The sequence below is a fragment of the Carettochelys insculpta genome, chromosome 6 (genome assembly GCF_033958435.1).
Source record: "Carettochelys insculpta isolate YL-2023 chromosome 6, ASM3395843v1, whole genome shotgun sequence".
Lineage (NCBI taxonomy): Eukaryota > Metazoa > Chordata > Testudines > Carettochelyidae > Carettochelys > Carettochelys insculpta.
The window spans coordinates 113,578,735-113,604,162 of NC_134142.1; the positions used below are offsets into that span (position 1 = coordinate 113,578,735).

General features: G+C 43.2%; 1 protein-coding gene and 1 non-coding gene across 2 annotated transcripts; both read right to left on the bottom strand.

The window, feature by feature from the left end:
• Positions 1-10,562: 10,562 nt before the first annotated feature.
• Positions 10,563-19,946, bottom strand: RPLP2 (ribosomal protein lateral stalk subunit P2). The gene is made up of 5 exons (XM_074997862.1): positions 19,845-19,946; positions 18,236-18,359; positions 14,719-14,767; positions 11,309-11,407; positions 10,563-10,682 (listed from the first exon to the last, which is right to left on the bottom strand). The coding sequence occupies exons 2-5, from the start codon at positions 18,356-18,358 to the stop codon at positions 10,606-10,608; spliced, it is 348 nt and encodes a 115-aa protein (XP_074853963.1). The 5' UTR covers position 18,359; positions 19,845-19,946; the 3' UTR covers positions 10,563-10,605.
• LOC142015514 (small nucleolar RNA SNORA52) lies at positions 13,475-13,607 on the bottom strand. The gene has a single exon (XR_012646169.1). It is a non-coding gene; the product is annotated as a small nucleolar RNA SNORA52 (small nucleolar RNA).
• Positions 19,947-25,428: the final 5,482 nt, after the last annotated feature.

Sequence of the window (25,428 nt, forward strand, 5' to 3'; positions counted from 1 at the left end):
AGCCCTCTTTGATGGAACAAGGAGATACAAGATTTTATGGGGATGGACTTATTGGTAGGTTCCTACCTATGACTCTACACCTTGTTGCAGAATATCAAGTTTAAAGGCTGCCGCTCCCGGCCTGTGGATTTTACAGTAATTTGGATATTAATATGAGGTCCTCACTGGGATAGGGGCTGTATCCAAAGAATCCTTTGACCAAATACCACTCATCCTTCCAAGGAATCGCCCATTGTGGCCCCTGTAACCTGTCAAAGACAGGTTGTTCACAGCATACAAATTGTGCAAGGAAAAGATTCAGACTCATGGCTCTTAGTTACAAAGAGCAGTGAGCATTTCCCATAGCTTTCTTATATTTTGCATCTCTGCTCAGAAAAATTCTGTAAGCAGAAGTACTAATGGGCATTGCATCCCCAAAGGGGCAGACATAAAATTGGGGTGCATGATGCACTAACGAGCCCCACGTGTGCAGAATAAGACAATTGTAAAATGTTGATGTGATTTTGTTGGGGCAATGGGGGCCTGCTCCGACGACTCCAAATAGGGACCACTAACACTACGATGAACTCCTTTGAGCCACAGCATATTTCAGTGCAGTCTGAGTCAGCACGTGGCTTTTGGACCACTTAGTAGTCAGCTGTGAAACTGGAAGCCAGTCTCAGCTGTGGTGGAGCTGCTGCCCCACTATTACAGAAGCTATAAGCCTGAGGCCAGGTGCCCACCGCCACCACCGAAGTCAATGGGTGCTAGTGGGAACTTTCTGAGGAAAAATGTAGGAGTGCAGAAGACTCAAAGTATTTACAGGAAAGATTTTATGTTTCCCTGCCACTTCTGCTGCTGGTCAGGAAAACCAGAACTGTGCTGGAAGTATTCATGGAACCAACAGAAGCCACAATCATGAGATCCCATCCAGTCCTATGACCCTTATTCTGGTCAACCCCTGCACACTTTGGAATCAGTCAAGGGGGTTGGTGGACTAAGGAATGCAGAATCAGCATCATGCTGCCAGTAGGAACACAAGTCCCCTGGGTAACTACATAGCAGTTCTTCCCGATTTCCTCTAATTAGCTGAATGGACAGAGGCAGCAGTTGAGCCTCTGAGATGTGGTGGAGCTATAAATAATAGAAGATTTGCTGCAAAGTAATCCAGACACAAGATCCAATTCAGGGCTTGAATGCTGGAGCGTGCTTTCCTCAGGGACTCCACTTGGAGGTCAATACAGAGGGATAGTGCAGGCAAGTTCTTGGACTTGAGAATGCAATACTTTGTTTTCCTGGGAGGAAGGTGATGCCAACAAACTTGGTGAAAGAGTATTATCTCTTTCAGTGGATGAGAATACAAAATGTAGGACACAGGAGGATCAGCGTGTCAACATTCTTTTTTTTTGTGGGAGGACATGGAGTGATGGGAAATACAGTGGTCTGAGTCATCTTTGGGACTACATGTTTGGGCCTGACTCAAGGCCCAACAAAGTCAGTAGAAAGACCGCTGCTGACTCCCTGGGCATTGGATCAGCTGCCTTTGTCGGACTGTCCCACGGATAGCATGCCAAAGACCTCTCTCAGCACAGATCCTGGAATGTCTCAGCCATACGGCCTGCCACTGAAATGACAAAATGTGAGTTTGAGAAATGCTGACAGGAGACCAAAAATAACACTACAGGAACTAGAAAGGACTCCCAGCCCTAAACTGTGCTTGTTTAGATCACTTACATGACTGAATTATTTATATAGGCATTAAAGGAAGGTGAAAAAAATCAGAATAGCAGCAAATTATATGCCAGTAAAGTCAGGATAGGAACACTTGCAGTGAGGGGATCCAGTACCCTAACTGACATTGGCTTCAGTGGTCTCAGGATAAGAAAAAAACAAAATACTGACATAAGTGGTGATGTGTTCCCTTGTAGACAAGGTCTAAAAGGGCACTGGACATGCCTGACATCTCTCCCTGTTCGCAGAGCGCACCATGTCGCCTCAAAGGGTGACAACACTGTTCTTCCATCCTCCCGCGTAGGATGGCCATATGGGGACATGCCATTCTCTACTACAGATTCCTGATCCTGGGAATTCCCTATAGTGGGCCTCTGTAGCCTCCCAAGGAGACCTTCATTCTGGGGCTCTGATTTCGCTGGGCCTCTTCATGGATTCGCTCTTCTTCCACTTTTTATAGAGCACTGATTCTGAGGCCTTCTCTTCCTGGACACTTCCTCTGATCTTCCTGTTCTACTGTGTTTGCAGTTCCTCCACTCTCATGCATCAAAGGCAATTCTTATTCCCCCCTTCCCAACCTGGCTTAGCCACAGGCCCTCTGTGACAAGCATTCAGCAATTAGCTCTGCCTTTTTCACCTGAGGAGGAGAGCTAAGCTGGGGCAAATGCAACTGCAGCCCACTCATCTTAAAGGGCTCAATCTGTGACCCTGTATCACAGAATCAGGACTGAAGGGGACCTCATGATTGGACATCTCCTGAACTCAGAGCACCAATAAGTATTGGGTAGATCAGGGTTTCCTAAATTTTTTGGTGGTGTTTACACATGCCCCTCCCTTTCAGAAGGGGCATGTAAATGACACAGATCGGAACTGTTTAATAAGGCACTGATATGAATATTCAGCACCTCATTAGCATAGGGTTGTGCTGCGAAAGTGCTGCTTTCAAAATGCAAACTGGCTGTGTAGATGTGGGCACTTCGAAATAAACACCAAAATTCAAAACTTCCTTATTCACATTTCATTTTGGGAATAATGGAATTTCACAGTCTGGGGTTTATTTTGAAGTGACTGCGTCTACATGGCCTGTTTGCATTTTGAAAGCAGCACTTTTGAAGCACGACTTGCTGCCATTACGGTAATGAGGTGCTGAATATTCATATCAGCAACTCATTAAACAGTGTCGAGCCGTGTCATTTACATGCCCTTTCCAAAAGGGATGGGCATGTGTAGATGTGGCCTTTGAGACCACAGAACACCAAACAATAATCTTTTTATGTGGAACTCCTGTGAGAATTTTCTTCAAAAAAAAAATTTGTTGTCAGACCTAAAAACACAAATGGCAACATGCACATCAAAACCAAAACAAAGTAATTTAATCCGCAGTGAAGATATAACGTATCTGATTTTAATAACAGAAAATACATACTTTGAATTATTTTTCCAAATGCTTACAGCACACCTGTGAGTTGTTCACAGACACCAATATTCATAGAACATAGTTTAAGAAACACTGCTTTAGACCATCCCTGACAGATGTAAGTATATTGGTTTAAATTCAAAATTTAGGTTGTACTGAAAAAAATAAAAACCCTTTCTGATATAGACAAAGCCAAAGGAACCTTTCCTAGCCACATTTTACAGAGGAGAAGTGAGACAGAGAGAAGTTAAGTCACTGCCTCCTCACACCAGAAGCCCCTAGCAGAGTTGGGACTGATACCCAGATCCCTTGACTTCTAGATCAGTGCTTCAGCAAAAGACCAACTTTTCTCTCATGCAAATGTTGCTTCTGCCTATTTTTCAGTACCTTGTAAACAGCTGGGTTCAGTCTGTATTGAAAGGAGAAAACTGTATTTGTAGAGGACACCATGGCTGCACTGTTTTTCTCTACTCCAGGGGAAACATGCCCTCAGATGTTTACATCACTCAGTCTTTGGCCTTCAAGGTTATACAACTGAATCCTTCTTATTGCATGGCAAAACAGAACATTGTTATGACTTGCAGTAAACGGTGTCAACAGTCATTTCTTGCTGAACGCTGCCTGAATCCTTTAGCTGGTGAGAAAAATGTTGGCAAACAAAATAATAATGGTGTTTTTCTCCCAGGTGGTAATCCCCCCAAGCCAGTGATTTTTCAGTAAGCAACCAGGGGCAAGGCAATCCATGTGACCCTCACATATGCTGTGTCAGCAGGCTTTACACCATTGTCTTTCTTATGTTTTGGATACTCATCAAAAATTGCCTGTTCATTCATGCTCACTGAATGCTTGGTATGCATTAACAAAGCTTTTTCTGCAACCCTTTTATTACATTCTTGTTAGTCATGTGGGTTACATATTGTTAATGTGATGCTATTATTAGGGTACAGCACATTCACAAACAATCTCAGCCTCTCTTTACAACATACATTACAGCTTGACTACAGGCTGTTTCTTTAGATAAACTTTCATTAAAGGCAATGGAAAGCATCCAGTTGACTTTAATAGGAAGTAGACCATGCTCCTAGTCCATACAATTAATGTAAGGAATCTGTATTTTACGTGTATCAGAGTGGTAGGTGAGTTAGTCTGTATCTTCAAAAACAAGAAGTCCTGTGGCACTTTATAGACTCACAGATATTTTGAAGCATAATCTTTCAGGGGCTTTTACATTTTACATTTGCATTTGTGCTCAGTAACTATATAATTAGACCTTCATAACAGACCTCTGTTGTACTCGTCTGTGCCAGCACAGAGTCTGTACTTTCATAGCACAGCAAATTTGTTTTTACAACTACAATCTCTATGAACATTGTTCTATGTTAAGGCAATGTGTCAAATTACTCTCTGGTAACTGCCTGCTAAAGTCAACAGAATTACAACAGTGCATTAGAGGAAGCTCTGATGGAGATTTCTAGATACAGAGCTCTGTTTCTAAACCAGTTCCATGTCAACCAGAAAGACTGGAAGTTTAAAAAAACCAAACCCAAATTTAATGCAGATAAGTGTGGGCTGGCTCAATAGCCTTGGAAAATAAGTCTTTTTAGCCACAGAACATGAATAGTGTGGCTACATCAGGACAGGCTTCCCCATGAACATGCTTCACACTTGATCTAAAGGAACACTTTCAGGGTCAGGGTAAGTAGTTCGGTTTCCGTCCTTGTTTGATCAGTGATGTTCTTTCTCGGGCTACTAGTAAGGGTGCCAATGGTGACTGGACATTTAAGCCCCAGCTGACTGTTCTGTGAACAGCCGCACCTGTGTGGAGCACAACTGACTTCAATGGGCTTCTGCTGCCCTGAACAGTTTGCAAAACTGGGATGTTAGGTAACCTCACGGCCTATGTAGACAGACTTCACGTCACTATGCTAAAAGAAGTGTGCATATTGTGGCTCATGCAGTAGCTTGGACTCAAGCCCATCTCTGAACATCAGTAGCTAACCAATCTCCACCCCAGCCTCAAGGCCCACACTGCTATTTTTAGCATGCTAGCTTGTGCCTGCTCACCTGCGCTGGAGGCATGCACACCTACCTTCAGTGATTCAACTGAGAGTACTCATTGACGTCACAGCTGTCACCAGGGAGCCATCACTTAATTAGTACTTCCAGTAGAACCCTGGATACACCAGCTGGTTTCCAAATAAAAGATGTCATGCTTCCTGCTCCGAGGAGCACAAAAGAGATGACTTTGTAAGTGCTCAGCTGGGACCCAATACAACTAATACCCCACAAATGAAATTTTCCGTCTCTCACCGCCAACCTTATTAGCAGTATTTCTATGTATTTTATGGTGATCATTTACCACCATAACTTCCAGGATAAAGATTTGATTCTGCTTCCCTTCACAACATTGCCAACATCAATAACTTTGGAACAGAGCTTTGTATAAAATCACAGGATGTGCCACACTGAGTCCTGTTCCTGACATTGGCATATGTTAGAAAAAGGAGTATCTTTAGAGGATTATGGTGTATACAAGTTTTTGGGTCTTCCCTGTGATTTCAGTAGGAACAAGCACTTGCCTTCATTTTTTTACACCACCTTTTAAGATGACTCATGCAAGAAGCATTATGACTGTGAAGGACGCTACAATGACATCTCTATGAACACTGTTCTATGTTAACGCAATGTGTCAAATTACTCTCTGGTAGCTGCCTGCTAAAGTCAACGGAATTACAACAGTGCATTAGAGGAAGCTCTGATGGAGATTTCTAGATACAGAGCTGTTTCTAAACCAGTTCCGTGTCAACCAGAAAGACTGGAAGTTGGGGAGAACAGATGGAAGTATTTTGCTTCCTTGTTTGGAGCAAACTTTTTTCATTTTACAGGCCATACTGAATAGCCTGCTACTGAATTGTGAAAAAGACATGCAAACATCCTGCACAACCTTAAAGTAACAACAGGAAGTCCTGTGGCACCTTGTAGACTAACATATTTTGGAGCATAAGCTTTTGTGGGCAAAGACCTGCTTCATCGGATGCGTGAGTGGGGCGAAGCGGGTCTTTGCCCACAAAAGCTTATGCTCCAAAATATCTGCTAGTCTATAAGGTGCTACAGGACTTCTTGTTGTTCTCGAATATACACACTAACATGGCTACCTCTCCGAACCTTAAAGTAAGTTCACCTCCTGTAAGCCTCATGGTTGCCATTTAAAGTGTACTGCCACCTTGAGGGAATTCTGGGAACACCACCAACATACATTTAACAGAGATGCTCAGCACAGAGAAGTGGTCTCTGCTTCCAAGAGTTTCAGAGGCCAGGTCTACACTAGACCTTAAAGTTGATTGTAGATATGCAATTCCAGCTTCAGCAATTGTTTAGCTGCAATCGATGTAAAACTACCATCAACTTATCTGGCTATCCTCACTGAGGGAGGTCAGTGGGAAAAACTCTCCTGTCAACTTCCTTTATGCCTCATGATACTAAGGTGTAAAGGGGTAAACTGTTGACCCCTGATAGTTCAATTTCATGCATCCCCACTAGGCATGTGAAATCAAACCTCAGAGATCAATCCTGATCAGGTCAATCTCCTGGGTGGTGTAGAGGTACCCAGAGAGTAGCAGCTGGCTGCAGACACACACAACACACCGTGATCTGATACCTCCATCACAAAGGGCTGTGATGTAGTCAGTTGGTGCTTCTTAAACACACAAAACTGATACGAGCAAAAAGTCAAGACCCTGGTATTCAAATAGGAGAGGCAGACCCCACAGAGAATAGGTAGATGAAACAGTAGATTGATGCACAGCAAGTCTGCAAAAACTAAGTCACTCTGCACTGGACAGGGAAAGATGGAAGGAAATAGTGAGACACACATCAGACATCAATAGGCACTGAGCCCCTGGTTAATGATGATGAAAATTGAGACCTTTTTCAAGGACCATTAGTGGCACAAGGTTTAGCAGAAATGGTACTTTTAAGGAGAGATTTGAAGGATAAAGTAAGTGGTCAACACTGCAGGTTGGGCTGATAACTCTAGGCCTAAGGAATAGCACAGCAGAACAGGTGAAGAATGTGAGGACAGTCAGTTAGGCCACTTTGCCAGAGACCTGACTAAGTGAATTTTCACTCTGTATTTCATCTGCTTTTTCTGATTACAATTTCTGAACACATGGCGACAATCAGGTGGTCTCAGTACCTTTGGATGCTTGTCAACCTGGCTACAAGTGAAGCCATAGGGCAGGCCAGCTTGTTATATCAGTAGATAATCACCTGGCACCAGACCAAGATTTCACCACCACCCTGACATTCTTGGACCTGCTGGCTGCTTTCCTACTGTTGATCATGAGGTGGTATGAATTGAGTTTGGGACTATAATAGGAGCAAATAGGGTAGCTTTAGAGTGGGACCAGTCTTGGGTAGATAAGGGCTAACAAAGACCATTGGTGCAGCCCTCCCATGGAGCCCCTCGAGCTGGTGGAGGAAGGATAGCTGTGCTTTCAATACGCTAATGAGGCCCAGCTCTTATTTCCCTATCAAAGGGATCAAGTGCAGCCCTCAGCTGATGTTCAGTGAGAATTAGCTGACCTACATTTTAGTTCAGAGAACAGGGACTGATACTAGTTGTAGGGAGATAGTCTCTTCTACTTTATCACCTCTTCTGAGTGAAGGAGGGGCTAGCCCATTATTTGTGAGACAAGTGAGCAACCTAGGGCTGTGGCTACACTAGCACCTCCCTTTCAAAAGGGGGATACTAATGAGCCACTTCCATGTATATGCAGTGTCTCATTAGCATAATGGCAGCCATGCACATTTCAAAAGTGCCGCTTTCGAAACGCATGCTGCTGCTGTAGAGGAGAGCCTTGCAAAAGTACCCCTGGATTTCAAAAGCCCCTTCTTCCCATTTGGTTTTGGGAAGGGGCTTTCGAAATCCAGGGGGGTTCTTTCAAAAGGCCCCTGGCTACAATGGCAGCATGCGTTTCAAAAGTGCACTTTTGAAACTTGCGTGGCTGCCATCATGCTAATGAGGCACTGCATATGCATGGCAGCACTTCTTTAGCATCTGCCGAAGTGACTCATTAGCGTCCCCCTTTCGAAAGAGGGGTGCTAGTGTGGCCACAGCCTAGGACACTGGCAAGGGCTATTAGAAAGTCAAGTCAAGGCTATACAGTAAAACCTCAAAATATGCAACTTCAAATTGTGCATAACTTGCTTTAACACAAAAGTTAAGCACAACTTGAAGCTGTTCTGCAGCTGTCAGCCTGCCTAGCTGCGCAAAAGTTTGAGTTATGTGCAGGTTGCAGGAACGCAACCCCCGCCTAAATCGGGGTTGTACAGTAACCACAATCAGCCTTTTTTCCAATTATGCATAAACAAGGGGCTGTTCCTATTTTTCAGAGACATTTGCAAGCATGCTCTCTTCCTCAACTATAACACGATCAGTGGCGCTACACATCTTAAGTTGATGCAAAAACTAATGCAGAGCTCATTTGTCACAGATACACCCTGCCTAAACACTTTTCCCCACAGCTTACAATAAACAGCTATTACATTAACATAGTAGAACAGTTAAGGATGCGTCCCAGATTTCAGTCCAACAGAACCATCAAATCTTTATTTTGTATAAATCTCACTGAAATGGTGCAAAACAAAAACAAACAAGAAAAACCCCAGTTCTCATGGTGGCTTGATGAAAAATAAATTGGGAGTGAGAAAATTAATTAAAAAAATACTTCCTTCTGGCAATTTTCCACTTTTCATACCCTTTTCTAAGAAATCCAATGGTCTCAAAGCCTGTTCTCTAATCACACTATTGATCATCTTATGCTGATTACTTACAAATAAGTGATTATTTGAGCAGTCTGTCCATACAGCATTTTAAAGCTATTTAGCCATAGCAGAATATACATACACAAAGCAGCACTGACTTAATTTAAATGAGTCTGATAGAGAATGTAAAGATCTGAGCTGGAAAAGAGAAAATAATTTCAAATCTCACTCATTTAACACTTCCAGGAAATTACTACCATTAATACTGGCTATGCCTATGATCTGTAACCTAGACGGCAGTCAAGAGCTGCTGAATTCCTATTTAAAATAAGTCACCACAGATCCTATGCAAGGAGATGGCCTGCATGAAACCTAGGTCTCTACTGTTAAGCTTTTCAAGAGGGCCTACACAAGTTAGGCAGCTGAATCCTAGTGACTTCCAATGAAATTTCAGTACCTAAGCTAATGGTAGATTGGTGCAGAGCTAGTCTACAGAAACTAAGCCACTCTGCACTGGATAGGGAAAGATGGAAGGAAGTAGTGAGAGAGGCATCAGACGCCAACAGGCGCTGAGCCCACAGTTATTGATGATGATGAAAGTAATGGCCTTTTGAAAATGGAACCCTAATTTGAGAAAACAGTCCTATCCCCCCCCACAACACTGTCTCTCAAACTGAGACCTAGTCCACATGGATTTTATAGCAATATAACTATGTTGGTTAGAGGTGTATATGTATAATTTGAGTAAAACATAACCCCTATTGGCATCTTACACTGGTTGAATTTATTCCCCTTCCAATATATAATACTGTTATAACACCAATCTAGAATTGTATCCACTGTACTGGGGGAGGGGTGTACCATTTTAATGATATTAGCTGTACATTACAGCTACGCTGGTATGTAGACAAGACCATACATCACCTCAGTAGTATTAAACACAGTAACTTCCAGAGCACATGGAATGCAAATCAATCTGTTGATACGTCAGGGATTCTTAAACTGTATTGCACCACGATCCTCTTCTGATATTACTACACACATGCCACCAGGAGATAGGACTGCAGCTTGAATCCTATGTCTCAGCAAGTCTTAATGCCAGCCTTGGTGATCCCACTAAAACAGGGTCAGACCCTATTGCATGGAGAACTGTTAATGTAACTGCTACGCTACCAAAGCTGAATTTATTAAAATTTTATGTTTGCATGTTTGCTGAAGCTGAGTACTGCTTTTGGAGCTCTCTTGGAGATGAAAATGAAATCCTGACAGCACATATCAACAGCATGGTAGGCAATATGGAAAAAAATGCTACAGGCTTGGAAGTAAGAACTAATTTGGCAAAGAAATCCATGCAGTTTGGTCATTTACAGAATGCTATCATTTACAAGAGTTAGCTTTGAAGTGCAGGAGTTATTTATAAGTTAATTGATTTACTTTCCATTGGGTTTCACAATGTGATTTAGCACCCAGTGCATGTTTAGGTACCTCAGGGCAAGTTTCCAATGGTGTGTAAGTGATTTAGGAGCAGAAGTCTCAATTGTTTCACCAGATGAATCAATGAGGTTAGTTAACTTTGTTTTTTTCTTTAAAACAAAGGCAAAATCCAGATCACTGTTCTTAGACAAGACAGAAAACTCCAGTGGCAATAAGATAACAAAAACTCTCAACGTCCATTTTAAACTAAAAAATTTAATAACTTCTGTAGCAAAAGTTTAGTCAAATAGGCCAAATCCCATGTCATCGTCAGATTCTTCAGATTCCTCTTTCTTCTCTTCTTTCTTCTCCTCAGCTGCAGAGAGAAAATATTTAAATGGTGTTCACTCTCATCTGGGAATATTTACCATACATTTTGAACACTGCAAGTGTGAGGAGCTCCCAAAACATGCTCTCTTCATGAACATACATCTTCCAGTTAGACAGACACAAGTTACCTCTAAGTTTGTCTCTGTATCTACTCAATGCTGTACTAATTGATTCAATCTCCTTCTAACCTACAAGTTTAAAACCTAAGCACCAAATTTTGCCTTCAAGACATATTTACAACTCTCAGTGACATCCCCAGGAGTTGCACAGACATATGCAGGGTCTATTTTGGCTCTACAGACTTAAAGCAGAACAAATTAATGAAGGTGATGAGCAAGCAACTGAACTACTATTATTAGTTGCCTGTTCTTAACTAAATGCCTTTTGTGTGCACCACCTTAACAGTTCATTCCCTGGTACAAAGCAGACATTGCCTTCAGCGCTAAACCATGTCAGTTAAAAAATTTCAATGTTGGGACAAGGTTGAGCTACAGTAAAAGAGAGAAAAACTTAAACATACAAGATAGGGATCAAGGCATTAAAATTTTACTGTATGAAACTGAGCCCCTTTCTTTTCCTCCTCCTTTCTACGTACTGCGTGAGTGTACTCACCAGCAGCAGGAGCAGCACCAGCAGCAGGAGCAGCAGTACCAGCACCTGCTGAGACTGCTACAGCTCCACCAGCTGGCATACTGGCAAGTTTGCCATGACCTGTGAGGGAAAAAAGGGTGGGGAATAGTTAATAAGCCCTGGCCCTGCCAATATCCATGTGCAAACAAAAGTTATGCAATAAGATGGCAGCTAGTCGATATAGTCTATGATAGGATGAAATGAATGACAAAAATAGAAACATAAGGGATGTGATTGTAGGGTAGCCTCTGACATTAACCAACACTATCACACTATCCACTTGCAAGGAACTAGGTGCCAGTTTTTTTTAAAGTGTATTCTACAACAACATTCTACAGCAAGACAGCACTAGGCACCTAGCTGACAGAAAAATCAACCTGGTTTTGACAATAGTTTTATTTGCCTACAAAATTCCCCAAATCTCTCTAAAGCCACATTAAAAGAAAAAAAAACTGACATCAACAGCAAACAACAACAACAAATAAAGAGATAGAAGGTTAGAAGGTGACTTTCAAAAAAACCAATTTCTATAGGACTTGTGCTGGGCCCTGTCTTTTCTAATATTGCATGATCTGGATTAGAACTGCGAGGGTGAATAGCTGGTATTTTTTACAGCAAAGTGCAGAATGGAAAAAAATGTTTTGAGGGTTTTCTTTTTTAAATTCAAAATGCTGCCATTTTGGAAAATGTTTAGGAGGGAGAGGGTGGATATTTGGGTTTTTTTCCCCACTAAAACAATTTGTGAATTGAACTAGTTAACCAAAAGCTGCATTTTTCAGTGAAAGAGAAATGTCAAATAAATTTACCCAGTTGTAATTTGGATAATGAGTAGTAACCCTGACAATGTGGACTAACCAAACTGTGCTTCTGAGATGTGCTACAATCTTGGGACTTTGCAGGAATGTAGCACTGTTTAGACATATGATTAGATTCCTATGTAAAGCAGAAGTGCAAACAACTTTTCAGCCATTTTGAGGAGTACTATAATAACCAAGCCCCTCCAAAGTAGAAATTACATTACAGATGGGACCTTTGAGATTAGTGAACTCACTAATACTTTATGCCTCCAGTTTCTGAAAAGTTAGCTCTCTCGCATTTCCCTTGTGCATACTGAGGCTCCACTTTCAAGGTTTGCTTACTCAGTCTTTCCGCATGTACTCTATTTCTAAGAATCAATCTCTAAATAATTCCTTAGCATTTCAAATTCCTGTAACTAGCAAAGTAAACACAGTTTACAAGTGTGTCAGCTATTCTAGGAAGCCACATACAACAGAACCTCTTGGGAATGGAGAATGTTCATAACTCTGAAATGTTCATAACACCGAACAAAACATCATGAAGAAAAGTTTGTAACTGAACTTTATTTTAATACAGCCTTGAAATTTTACTATGCAGAAGAAAGATGCTGCTTTCCTATTTTTTAAAACAGTTTGTGTGGTTTGGGGTGTTTTTTTTTTTTTGGGTCTCTGTCACTGCCTGATTGTGTACTTCTGGTTCCAAGTGAGGTGTATGGTTGACTGATCAGTTCACAATTCTGGTGTTTGTAACTCAGAACCTACTGTATTTCCAAAATAAAATGTACCATCAAAAGACAACTGAATAATGTAAATGTATGCAGTTATGTGCATGGTTAATGGGTCTGTCAGGTCTTTATACAATACTCACAGAAGTATCTAATATTGGAGCGAGAAATAAAGTGGCAGCTCACCAGGGTTAGTCCCAGTTCCTCGTCCACACCACTTCCAGCCACTCCCATTGACCATGAACAGCAATGTTTAACCAATTAGAGCTGCAATTGCCCGATACCTGCAGAGGCGCAGGTAAATATAGAGGTGGGGCCTGCTAGGAACTAACCCTGATGGATTGGAGCCGACTGGTGGGCCAGTATTTGCCCACCTCCAATCTAATAGCTGCTATACTTACTGATAATCATTAAGGCCTAGTCCCATGAGCTCTCAGGCACATGAGTAAAGTTAAACACCTGCTTAAGTGTTTGAAGTAACAGGGACTAATTCATTACAGAGCTTTGGGCTGCATTTACTTCATGGCAAAGTGACTACTCCAAGAAAGGAAGTTCAAGAACACAGCTGGGTAAATCGAGAATTACAATTTACTGTATCAACATCTGGCTCAGTCTTTCATGTAGCAGTATGTCCAGAAAACTCTTGTTACAAGCAGACTAAAAGTAAACTCATATTTAAGAGCATTTTCCAGTTTGATCTGGTCCATAAGCGAAACCTGGCAGGTATGGGCACTGACCTGCAGGCATTAGGATGGACTCTATTATTAGATATACTTGATTGCTCCCATTTGTATCTTAATGGAGAGCCCCCTAAAGCAGGGGTAGAGAACCTTCTTTTGGGTTGAGGGCCACTGACCCACAGAAAAAGTCAAGGGGCACACAAGAAGCAAAATATCCCACCTCGCTAATGTGGGCCCTGAAAGAAAAATAATAGATTTTCTAGGCCCCCCGTAGGCTCTGGGGTGGGGCCAAAAATGAGGGGTTCACTGTGGGAGGGGGCTGACAAGAAGTGGACTTGGGATGTGGGATTTAGAAAGAACGCGGGAGCAGGCTGGAGATTGTGGGCAGAAGGGAGGGTGCAGGAGCAGGGTGGGATGCAGAGCCTGGATGATGCAGGGTGATCACATCCCTGCCCCAAATAGGGGACAGGGAGATATGGGGGGGGGAAGGGCGCTGCGCTGCGCCCCTCCCCGCCCCCCGCCTGCACCAAGTCCCAGGAGACTGGAAACCTGTGGGGGCTCCCAGCGCAGAGCCCCAGGAGAGCAGCGACCCCCAGGTGCTCCCAGACCCAAGGGGCTAAATATGGGACAATTCGTCCCTTTTTAAAGGTAAGTTGGGATGCCTTTTTGGCGTCCCAAATATGAGATGGTTGGTCACCCTAGATGATGGAACAGCACTCCATATCCTCCATTGCTTTCAGGCACTCCAGCCAATCAGAGCAGCAGGGGAAAAGCCTCTCCAATCAGAGCTTCTCAGAACTGCCATTCTCGCAGCAGGGGACGGGAAGAAGGAGCAGCAGCCTGGTGGAGCCACTTCTTCCCTCTCCAGACAGAGCCCATGGACCAGACAGAGCCCCAGCTTGCCTGACTCCAGATAGCAAGGCTCCTGGATCCACACTCTCTATTCTGCAGCAGTATGGATGCTGGGGAGGTGAGCCCTGAGCCTCAGGAGCCAGATTCAGGCAAGCGGAGGGCCAGATTCAGACCACGGGCTTTAAGTTCCCCACCTCTGCCCTAATGCAACTGTTTTTTCCTCATTAAGAGAATTAAAAATTACCAAATTGATTTAAAGGTCTTTAAATTAGCGACTGAACTGAAGAGGCCATCATCATAAACGTCACTCCATACCACCAGCATGAGATTTTACTTACCCTGAGCAATGACGTCCTCTATATTTTTTCCATTCAGTTCACCAATAACCTAAGGAAATTACATGTGAAGTATTAAAAAAATAAACAAACTGTTTTAAAGGTTATTCCATCAGGAATCTGTGCAGTACCACCTATCCAACTGCTTGCGAGACTCCATCCTGCCCTATTTCTCAGGAGGAGAACTTAGTAGTTTTCTTAAAAAAATAACTTACTAAAAATTAATTTTAAATTGATGACTAACAGTAAAACCTTAACTTATGCTCTATTAAAATCATTTCAATAATTACAAACAGCATGAAATAGTACATGTTTGCTGCTGAAGTTTTAAAGAAAGTCCAAGCACCGGAAGCACCAGGAACCACCGTTCACTGAAGTGCTAAACCAGATTTTAAGTGCAGAATTCTCTCCACAGAGAATTTTCTCATTTCAGGTTATTCCCCTACTTCAGTTCAATGACTTGTTCATTCAAAGTTAAGGATCCACTTGGGAGCTGAAAAATAGGGAAACTTGTTTTCCCTCTTTCAATTAATAAAACCTGGGTGTGATGATGAGATCTGTTAGTGCAAAGATTCTGCAGGACACACTGATCAGAAATCAGTTCAATTCAACAATTACAGATATTTCTACTATTTAAGAAATCAGTTTTAACTTCAAAATGTGTTTTGATAAGCTTTCTTAGGTATCAAGGACTTAAGGCAGTTCTATTTAATATCAAATGAAATGTCATTTTGTGCTTTTAACTGAATCTGAATTTCCTGTTGAACAGAGCAATAAGTAAAAAATTAATCCAGAAAATAAGAAATGCATCATTCAGCCTTTTCTAACAAAAGGGTAAAAATAAAATGTAAAGTTAAGCCACATTGCTGCTTTTGCAAATATAGTATGTCTATGTAATTAGCACAAAAGCAGGTACAAAAGCTATGCGTAGCATCAAATCAATGTAATTCAATGGTTACGAACCAGTGAGAATTAGTATCTTTTTAGGAGAATAATCAAAAAATATAAATGCAAAACAAAACTGAATTTACTCTAGTCTATGGTATACTGAAATCCAAACAAGTCCACAGTTGGAAATAAAAACACATACAAAGCATGCCATGAAATGAAAACACATTGCTCTGACACACTGGAACATCTGTGCTTTTCTGTAGTCATCAACTCATGAAATCCATTCAAATGAGTTCATAATGAATTCAGGAAGGTGACAGCAATCCAGAATTTATACAAACCATCAGCAAGTAACAGAACAGACCTTCTGCAATGGCTGGTTGGGCATCTGAGACTGATGCTGTACACCCTTCCATGTACATGCTCAGTAGCACTCCATCCTCAACCAGCACCCTAAAATGCTGTCTTCCTCTGTACTCGGACATATGCTAAAGCACAGCTGAGGATTTCAGCTTTTTTTCTGGAATGGGAAATTCTAACTCCTATTTTAGTATCCAAGTTAGAGTCTGGGCTGGGCAAAAGTAAATAGGAAAAGAAACTGCTGCCATCTTAAAAACAATATTAAAAAGGTCAAGGGTACTGCAGCTCCTCCTGGTGTGTTCCAAATACTGGATAGCAGTGCAGGATAATGGAGAATCACAAACCAATGTAAATAAACAATGGAAGCAAGATTATAAAAGGAGGAACTGTAATGTCAAAGTACACTGCAGCTCAGTGATAGTGGCATATCTAAACAACATTTAAACAACTAATCTGCTCACGGGAAGCGTGCAATATATGAATTGCCATGTTTGTGTTTATTTACTCTTAAAGGCATATTTGAAGAATCTTCTGAGATATATTCAGGTAAGGTCCGGTCAGTGTTAAATACAGATAAATCAACGATGACAAGAACAAATTTCAACATAAATACAGGAAAGGGATGATCACCGAAACTCAGGTGAGTTTATGAAGGGTTTGGTAACTACAATAAAAATAAAAAAATGTAAATTTGAAATGGACAGCAGAACAAGAACCTCCATCTCTGAATGCAAAACTATATACTAATACTGCATGGATTCCAGCTGCAGAGAAGTAAACATTTTTGGTTAGATTTCTGAAGACTAAAACTATGCATCTGAAAAATTTAATCCCTGCATTACCATCTCTCTTACTGCAGTTCCTATAGTATCACACACCACATCAGCAAATAAGATAATCTTGTATTTGATTAAATTATTTAAGATTTTTCAATCTAGTTTTCCAATACCCTTTAAAACACTCAAACTTGTATCTCTATTTCTATAAACATTCCCTTATCTCCAAACTGGCAGGAAAGCTCTCTCAGATCATGAGAAGTATTTACATCTCTCTTCTCAATCTTCCTTCAAGTCCTTCTCTTACACACAGCCTTTTAAGACTGATCTCCAGGCTGACATTAACCCTGCAAATCCCTGTCTGTATTTCCCTGGGTGCATTTCATTCACTTCCTTGCCATTGCAAGAGCCTCTGGCATTGGTCTAACTCTGTGTCCTATGCTCTGCCTGTGATTTTAAATTTATCACCCGTGGGCTGTAATACTTTGGTCTAATGCTAGTTGTTAGGTTTAGTGTGCATCAATATCCCAACCACTTGTTCATATTATTGTAAAGGCCTGTGATATGCAGGAGCTCTAAGTACATGACACAGTAGTCTTTTCTGGTCTCACTCTACATATGTGATTATTTGATATACATCCCTTGCAGCAGGCAACATGGGATTGTGTATTTATAGAAAATTCCACATACATGCTGGCACCCCAAAAATGCACTACCACAGAATGGGAGACAGGGGATGGATCACTTGATGATTACTTCATAGGGAACAAACAGAACATGTATCTCAAACTGGTCACTACTGGAAGAAAGGATGTGGGGTGGACAGACCATTTGTTTTGACCCAGTATAACCCTCTATTAGAACTACATCCATTTATTTTGAAGTGGTGCATAATTCTAAAGTGAACATTGTAGCTCACTGGATTTTTCTGCCACTGACAACCAGCCTCTGATAAGAACAATTAGACAAACTTGGCTCAGTCTAATTCTTGACCTTCCTCCCCACCCCTCCACTCTCTGATTTGCTCACCTTGATTATCTTTTTCTGATTTGTCCTCCTTGCTTACTGTTTTTGGTTCTCTGTGCCTTAAATATTGAGTCTGTTCTGGTCTGGCTATGGTCTGAAGAAGTGGGTCTGTCCCACGAAAGCTCACCTAATAAACCATTTTGCTAGTCTTTAAAGTGTTACTTGACTGCTTTTTGTGTTCATTGTATGCAGTGTAGTTCTAGTGGTGTCAGTTCCAGAATATCTCCTTCTCTAATTAGAGAGATCTATTCCTTAGAAACAAAGCTTGTATTAGCTCTGTCCAGTGAGGTTATTCAATCTGAACTTGTAAATAGGAAAGCTGGAGAGCTATGGAAATGCTAGCCCAAATACCTGTTATTGGGTGGCTGGCATTTTTACACACCCCTTGGAGCAATAAAATTCACAGCCAAGTGAATACAGAAGTGGTTCCCAACTGAACATTACACTATCAGCTACTGCAGTGTCACCTTGTTCAGACGTTCATCATCCGTCTCAATGCCTACGCTGTCAAGAATCTTCTTCAAGTCCTTTGAAGTGGGGGACTCATTGCCCCCCAGGACAGCCAGAAGATAAGCTGCAACGTAACGCATTCTGAAAGACAATTAAAATCTTTAGCGTGAAAGCTGTTACAGATTTTCAAAACCAAGGACTTGTACCCACCTTGTCCTAACCACAAAACAGAGTGTGTTCTTAACTTGAATTAGATAACTCTAGATAAAATCCTAATGAAGATAAGGCAGTTTTCACCAGTTAGTAAATACAGTTTGAGAGGGTCATTAGCTCTCACTGTTAACCTATATTTGTGAAAACTACAAAGTTACCTCTTCTTCCTTAGGATGTTACCTCCAGTTAAAAACATACATCCCTTCTCTACCCCCAATGAAGACAAGGCCTAAGAGGAGCTGTTGGTCAACACAGGTGATTATTAAAAAGCATCCTAAAACAAATGACTTATCTAATGTCACTATGAAGTTACTAAATTTTGAACCTCTCTAATCTGGAACTCTCTCATCCAGCAACATCCATAATCCAGCATCATTTTAGTTAGCTGGATGATCACTTACCATGGGTTTGGTCAAGTTTCCCAGTCCCATAAAGCTTGTTTACAGCCACCTGTCCTGGCCCTCAGTGTTCTGTGCTGTTATTTAGCGTAATTTGCCCAGAAATGTCTTCTACAAGCCCAGTCGACAGTGAAAGTGCTTGTAATGGGCTAGGCAATGATCACCTCCCATGATCTGGCAAATTCCCTCATCCAGCACAGGTCAGGTCCTGAAGGTGCTGGACTAGAGCAGTTCAACCTGTACATACACAGCTGTACTCTGAGACTATTACACAAGCAATGCAGACTAGTTTTCCTTTGGACCTCAGCAGCTCCTTTAACAGGGAGCAACTTCTCAAGAAAAGTTTACAGTTGGACTTCTCACTGCTGGAAAAAGGGCCTACAGATAGGGTCACCCACCACATTCCCAATTTCTGGAAGTGGCAAGCACTACCTGCGCCTGTTTTCTGTGTGTCCCTGCACCAGGGAGGACAACACACAATCTGCGGAAAACGATCTGCTGTTTTAGCGGCTGGATAGGGGTTCCGGATTTAGACAAGCAGCACCATCACAGCCTTGTGCCAGCTAACGCCTGTTCCCATCCAGGCTTCAGGCAGAACTGCGGTTACACTTACGCTGCCAGCCACCAGCCGGCACATCGGAAGATGGGGGAAGAGGATCCGAGCGGGCAGGAATGGGCACCAGGGGCCTGTGACGATAGGGACCGGGGGTGCGCACGCCGCTGGTGGCAGAAGCGCCCTAGTCCCCAACCCCGCTGCTGCCCCCTGGATCCCACCCGCCACCCGATGGTTGCCGCTGGAACTGGGAAATCAGCCCCCCACCCCGCTTCTCCCCGGGGCGGCCCCATAGTCCTCTCCGCCCCGGGATCCCAATCCCCATCACAGCCTCTCGGGCCGGCGCAGCAGAGCACATGGCGCCACCCCCACCCGCATGATCTCGGCCCAGCCCCGTTCCCCCGGCCGGGAGAGTTCCGGGCGCGTCCATCAGGCGCCATGCAAGGAGGTGCTCGCACTTACTTCACGGAGTGCCAGCAGGAGAGGAGCTGGGCCGGGGTCGTGCGCTCGCTAGGGCGGCCCAGCGGGGAAAGGGAAGGGGTAGGGCCTAGACAGGCAGTTCTTCCTTTCCCCACACCCCAACAAGCACCTCTGCCATTGGATGAATGGAGGGGCAGGCAGCCAATGACAAGCCGGACGGTGGCTGCCATGACGCTAGAGGCCAAAGCGAAGAGGGCGGGGCGAGGGAGATTTGGCCTTGGGCTGGTACTGAGCATGTTCAGTCACACTACTGAAGCCAGCTGCCCTCACTCCTCCCCCTTCCCCACGTGTAGCAGCTCCCAGGGCTGGAGCGAGGGGAGAAGTGCAGGCTAAGGCGTTAGCCAGGGGGCGCTAAGGCCTCCAGCGCGTTGTGGCGAAGTGGGCACCAGGGGGCCTCTTCCCACACGGGCACAAGCTGCGATGCAGTGGAGCTACAACGTGTTTAAAGCAGAGATCACCACTTGGGCCTAGGGCACAGCCGCCTCCCTGCCTGCCATGCAGCAGCTCCACCCCCTTGAGGGCACAGAGTCAGAACAGTCTCGGAGGTAGCCCTGTTTGCATCTTCAGAAACAACAAGAAGTCCTGGGGAACCTTATAGACTTTGGAACATAAGCTTTCATGGGCAAAAACCCTCCTATAGTCCATCAGGTGAGTAGAAGCCCATGCTTCCCCCAACCTGGGCCGACATCATCCATCTGTGTCATCCATATTTGTCCTGAGTCACCTGAACCATGGTGATTTAAAACTTTAGTCCATAAATGTTCAGGTGGGTGCCACTCAAAGCAGGGGAGAGTCCAAGTCAGTGGGTGGAATTGTGCCCAGCGATGGGTATCAGTCTTGTGAGCTCTTCTGTCAGGCGCTGCTCCTGTACAAGACATAGTCCATCAGGTAAAAGAAGCAGATGCTTCCCCTGACCTCATCCCTGGTCATAGTCCATGCCTCAGGTAAAAAAAAGGCAGGGCTTCGCCTGATGCTTTTTGTAGTCCGTAAGCACAGTTGGGTTTGTCTTGCATCCTCTGCTGTCCAGCGCTGTCCCTTAGTCCACTGGGTAAAAGAAGCCAGTGCTTCCCCTGACCAAAACTGTAGTCCATCAGGTGAATGAAGCAAATGCTTCCCATGATCTTGTCCTGACTGTCAGTCTGTCATCATAGTCCCAGGCATGAAAACATAGTCCATCAGGAGGAAATACTTCCTCTGACTGAGCAACATAGAACACCTTTCATGGCCATAGTCTCAACAGCCAACAACCTAACATGGAGAGCCAGAGCCAGCCCAGGCAGACATGGGTCAACTCCTTGGCTAAAAATTATAACAAAGGCTCAGCCCCCTCCCACCTCTCCAGGAGGGCTTGCAAGATAAACTAGAAGTAATCTGTCTAAATTTCCCATTCCCCTCTACATAAGGAAAATTGCTGCTTTTCAGTAGATTAGTCTGGCCTCTCACTCTCTCACCGGTAAACACGCAGCCTAATTTCTCATAGAAATGGTCTGGAAGGGACCTTGAAAAGTCATCAGTCCAGCTTCCTGTGCTGAGGCAGGACCAAATACATTTAAACATCCCTGCAGGCATTTGTCTAACATTCTGTGGCAGATATTCCACAGCCTCCTGTGAAAGCTTATTTCAGTGCTTAACTGCCCTGATAGTTATAAAGTGGTTACAGTATAATCTAAATCTCCCTTGGTGAGGATTAAGCCACTTAGTTCTTTTCCTATTTTCAATAGATGGAGAACAATTGATCTCAGTACTTTTTATAAACCACCATTAATGTAGAGGGAGACATAAATTCTCCCTTGTATTTTTAAGGCTAAACATGCTTAGTACTATTTATGCTTTTCCTCATAGGCCAGGTTTGCTAAGCCTTTTAAAAGTTTTGTAGGTCTTCTGGACTCAAAGTATTTAATAAAACACAGCCCCCATAAATGGGCTCAGTACTCCATCTGAAGCCTCATCAGTGCAGAATAGAGTAGGACAAGCAACTTCTTCGGACTTACGTACAAGATACAACCAAAAGCTGTGGGGTGGGTGGCAAGCAAGGGACCATGGGGGCAGGAGGGCAGGACTGGTATCCTGGAGTGATACAGCACCCTGCCCCCCTTTAGCTCTCTTCCTGCACCCATAAGCACTGCCTCCATATCTCCCATTTGGCTGGGAACAGGAGCAGAGCAGGGCCAGGTCATCAATGAGGACTGCACCCCAGCTCCATACCTCCCATCCCACACTACACAACCACTCCAGCCCCCTTCTCTGAATTCTATACTCCACATTCCTCCAACCCCTTGCCATGAGACCCCCAGATTCCAGACCCATGTCAGTACTTCTGCTCCCCCACACTTCAACCCTCTGCCCTGAGCCCCTCATACGCCTCAGTCCAGACTCCTGCATCCGCCCCCGCCCTCTGCCCTGAGTCCCCCACAGTCCATCTAACACTTAAATACAAGAAAGTTACATCACAATCCCACCATTCCCTGCCCTGAGGTCCCCCCAACCCAGAGGGGGGCAGTTTGTGATAGGACAGTACCTGAAAGCGTTATAAGTTACTGTCACCCCTGCATACAACACTCCTGTTAATACACTCCAGAATGATATTAGTGTTTTCTATAACTGCACCATACTATCGACTCATTCAGTGTGTGATCCACTTGCACCCTGATTTTTCGGCAGTACTGCTGCCCAGCCTGTTATTGTGCATTTGATTTCTTCTCAAATGTACTATTTTGCACTTATTTTTACTGAATTTCATTTTATTGATTATAAAATTTGTCAGAGTCAGTCAGTTCTAAGGCTGTCCTCCAAATGCTAGCAAACCTTCACAGCTTGGCCTTATCTGCATATGAGCATGCTTTCTTTCCCATTATCCAAGCCATTAATTTGATTTCCAGTGTTTTCATCATCATAAATCTGGAGCACTTCCAATCAGGGTGTTGGCCAAGTGTTGGCCAATGAGAGAAGTATCACATCCAGAGCAATCCCATCCATAGGGCAGTTTGGCATGGCAGTCCCAGGTCCTGTGCTTTGGAAGGCCCCGCAGTGGCCATTTCAACCATCCTTTGGACAGAAGGAACCCAGGGGATTACAGGAGCACCTGCCTCTCATGCTCACACTGCAGCAGCAGAACACAAAACCACCCACCAGCCTGCTCTGCCATGCTGCTCTCTTCTGGCAGAGTGCCAGAGAAGCATAGCACAGTGGGCCAAGAGAGGGCCATGGAGCAGGCTGCTGGGCTTCTCTAGCTCCCACCACTGTGGTAACCACGGACGAGGGGGCTGACCTGCACCAGGACCCCCAGTAATCTCTGGTTCATGTCACAGAGGAGGAAGGGGTAAGGATGCACAGCATGGGCAGTGCCAGGGCAGGGTTTGGAGAAGGTGGAGCAGGGGGAGAGCCTACCATGGGGGTTTGCCCCAAAGCCCTGTGCCCCCCCCGGCCCACCCTGGTCACACTCATCGTATACTTACTTTTTAAAGAATGGAAGGCTCAGGAGATTGTTGACAGGCCAAGGAGCTTTTATTCTTTGCTTCAACTCTATCTTGAATTAGCAGTAACAGAAAGCTATGGATGGCTAGATACATGCAAGGTTTTTGCTGTTTTTTTCCTGGCCTGTTCTCTAGCGGACAAGAATCCACATAGCAAGAACAGTAGTACGTCATCCTGGCTAGCAATCTTGGCAGAAAACTTAAGGATTAAATAGGCATGGAGACTCAGTTATTAATAGTCATAACACTCCAAAGACACAGTTAAGGTTGAAACACATTGGTTGAAGTGTTACAGGGGAAACCTATATTGTCACTGCTTATGCCATACATATGCTAGTCTGGATACAGGAAACAATAAAACCAATATGCAATTATAAGTATTTCCAAGTTAAGTAGTATTAGAACAAGGTAAGCAGCTCAGACACTAGACTATCTGACTGAAGCAAAGCAACATCGTAATTAAAACATTTGCATGTATACATTTTTTTTGAGTTGTAGAATTAGAAGGGGCTACAAGAGTCTAATTCAACTCCAGTCAAGATGACAGTTAGTTGTGTCTAAACCATCCAAGACAGATAGATATCCAGTCTTCTTTTAAAAACCTCCAGGGAAAGAGATTCCACAGCTTTCCTAAGCAGAATGTGCCGTTGCCTGACTATTCTGCCCACTGGGAAGTTTGACCAAAGTTAACTGAAAGTTATGCCATGCTCCATTCTTATTGCAGGAATAAACTTGCAACCCAACAATGCTTGATACACACAGAGACAGAAAGATATTCATTTGTCAGAGCGGAACTCAATGTTAGAAAGCAAAATAGAAAAATGTAACGTTGCTGAGGACATCTTTGTTTTTTGACCTGCCTGAAAATAAACCCAATTGCAGTTCTGCTCTGAAGCTGTATAAAATGCATTATAGTTTTCTGTTCTTGCACTTAGAATACTCAGGTTAGTTTATGAAGAATTTGGTGTCTAATAATTTTCACAGGTGTTCATTATGATGGAGTGTTTAACCTACTGAAGTGAAACAATTTTTGACCAGCTTCCCTTTTAAAGGTTGTCATGGAAAAAGAAAAATTCTATGAAAATCTTGGAATGAAAGAAAAAGCTATTTTACATTTTCAACCAGCTCTATTCACAATGATTTCCACAGAAAGCTTTTCTAGTTTTATAATTAAAAGGTGCTTTTTCTAATTGCTATCCCTACAAACTGCAATCAGAAGAATAAAGATCTATTGTCAGACACTATTACAACTGTGCAGTGCTATCTCCAAACTGAGCAACTGGGAAACTTTGGACAGAAAATTTGACACAGTTCTTGGAATTTTATTAACAAATCTGTAGATGACATAAAAGCCAAGGTAGATTTCAGCTCCCGCTCCCACAAGGGTAGGATCTGAAAAGATAACATTAATTCTGACCCCTAAAGCAAGAAGATCTGACCAACTAAACAAAGATCTGTCAGATGAAAAGGTACCCATTTTAAACAGGTATATTTCAGGATAACCTTGTCTTTTACAGTCTTCCTATGGTATCAACAACAAAGAAAATAGGAAGGGGAAGCAAAAGGACCTTGCACATCTGTCTGAGGAAAATGTGAGCAGCTTTTCTTGTATGAAGATACACAAACAGAGGAGCAGGATTTTGTAGGAAAATTGGAGAGACAAATTCCACTCTACTAGCTTTTCACCATTATTGTTTACATACAGTAGCACTAAGGTGGATAGAAGGGTACCACCACCCTTCTATATCCCCATCAAAGTTTTATTTGCTAACTGAGGTGCCCCCACAGCCCACCTCCACATAGCCTTCCCTGCACCCTTTCAGGCACCAATCACTACTGGTTTGCTATAGCAGTTGAATAGCAAGCAAGACACCACTGACACTACAGGGGGTGCTAAATAAGAGGACTACAATATTAGCCCTAAATACACCCAGAGGAGCATTTTGAGACCATCTATAAATAAACCCCTAGCCATCTAAAAATAGGCAGTAGGTGTTTGACTTTGTACAGTAAATAAATTAAAAGTGGGGTTAGGCAGCACAACCCATACAGCTTGTGTATTAGAGAGCAATCACCTTGATGTACCAATGGTC

Coding starts and splice junctions, on each gene's coding strand:
- RPLP2 (XM_074997862.1), bottom strand. CDS start 18,358: ATGCGTTACGTTGCAGCTTATCTTCTGGCTGTCCTGGGGGGCAATGAG. Junction 11,408..14,718: donor AGAGGACGTCATTGCTCAGG/GTAAGTAAAATC, acceptor TTTCCCTCACAG/GTCATGGCAAACTTGCCAGT. Junction 10,683..11,308: donor TGGTGCTGCTCCTGCTGCTG/GTGAGTACACTC, acceptor TTCTCTCTGCAG/CTGAGGAGAAGAAAGAAGAG.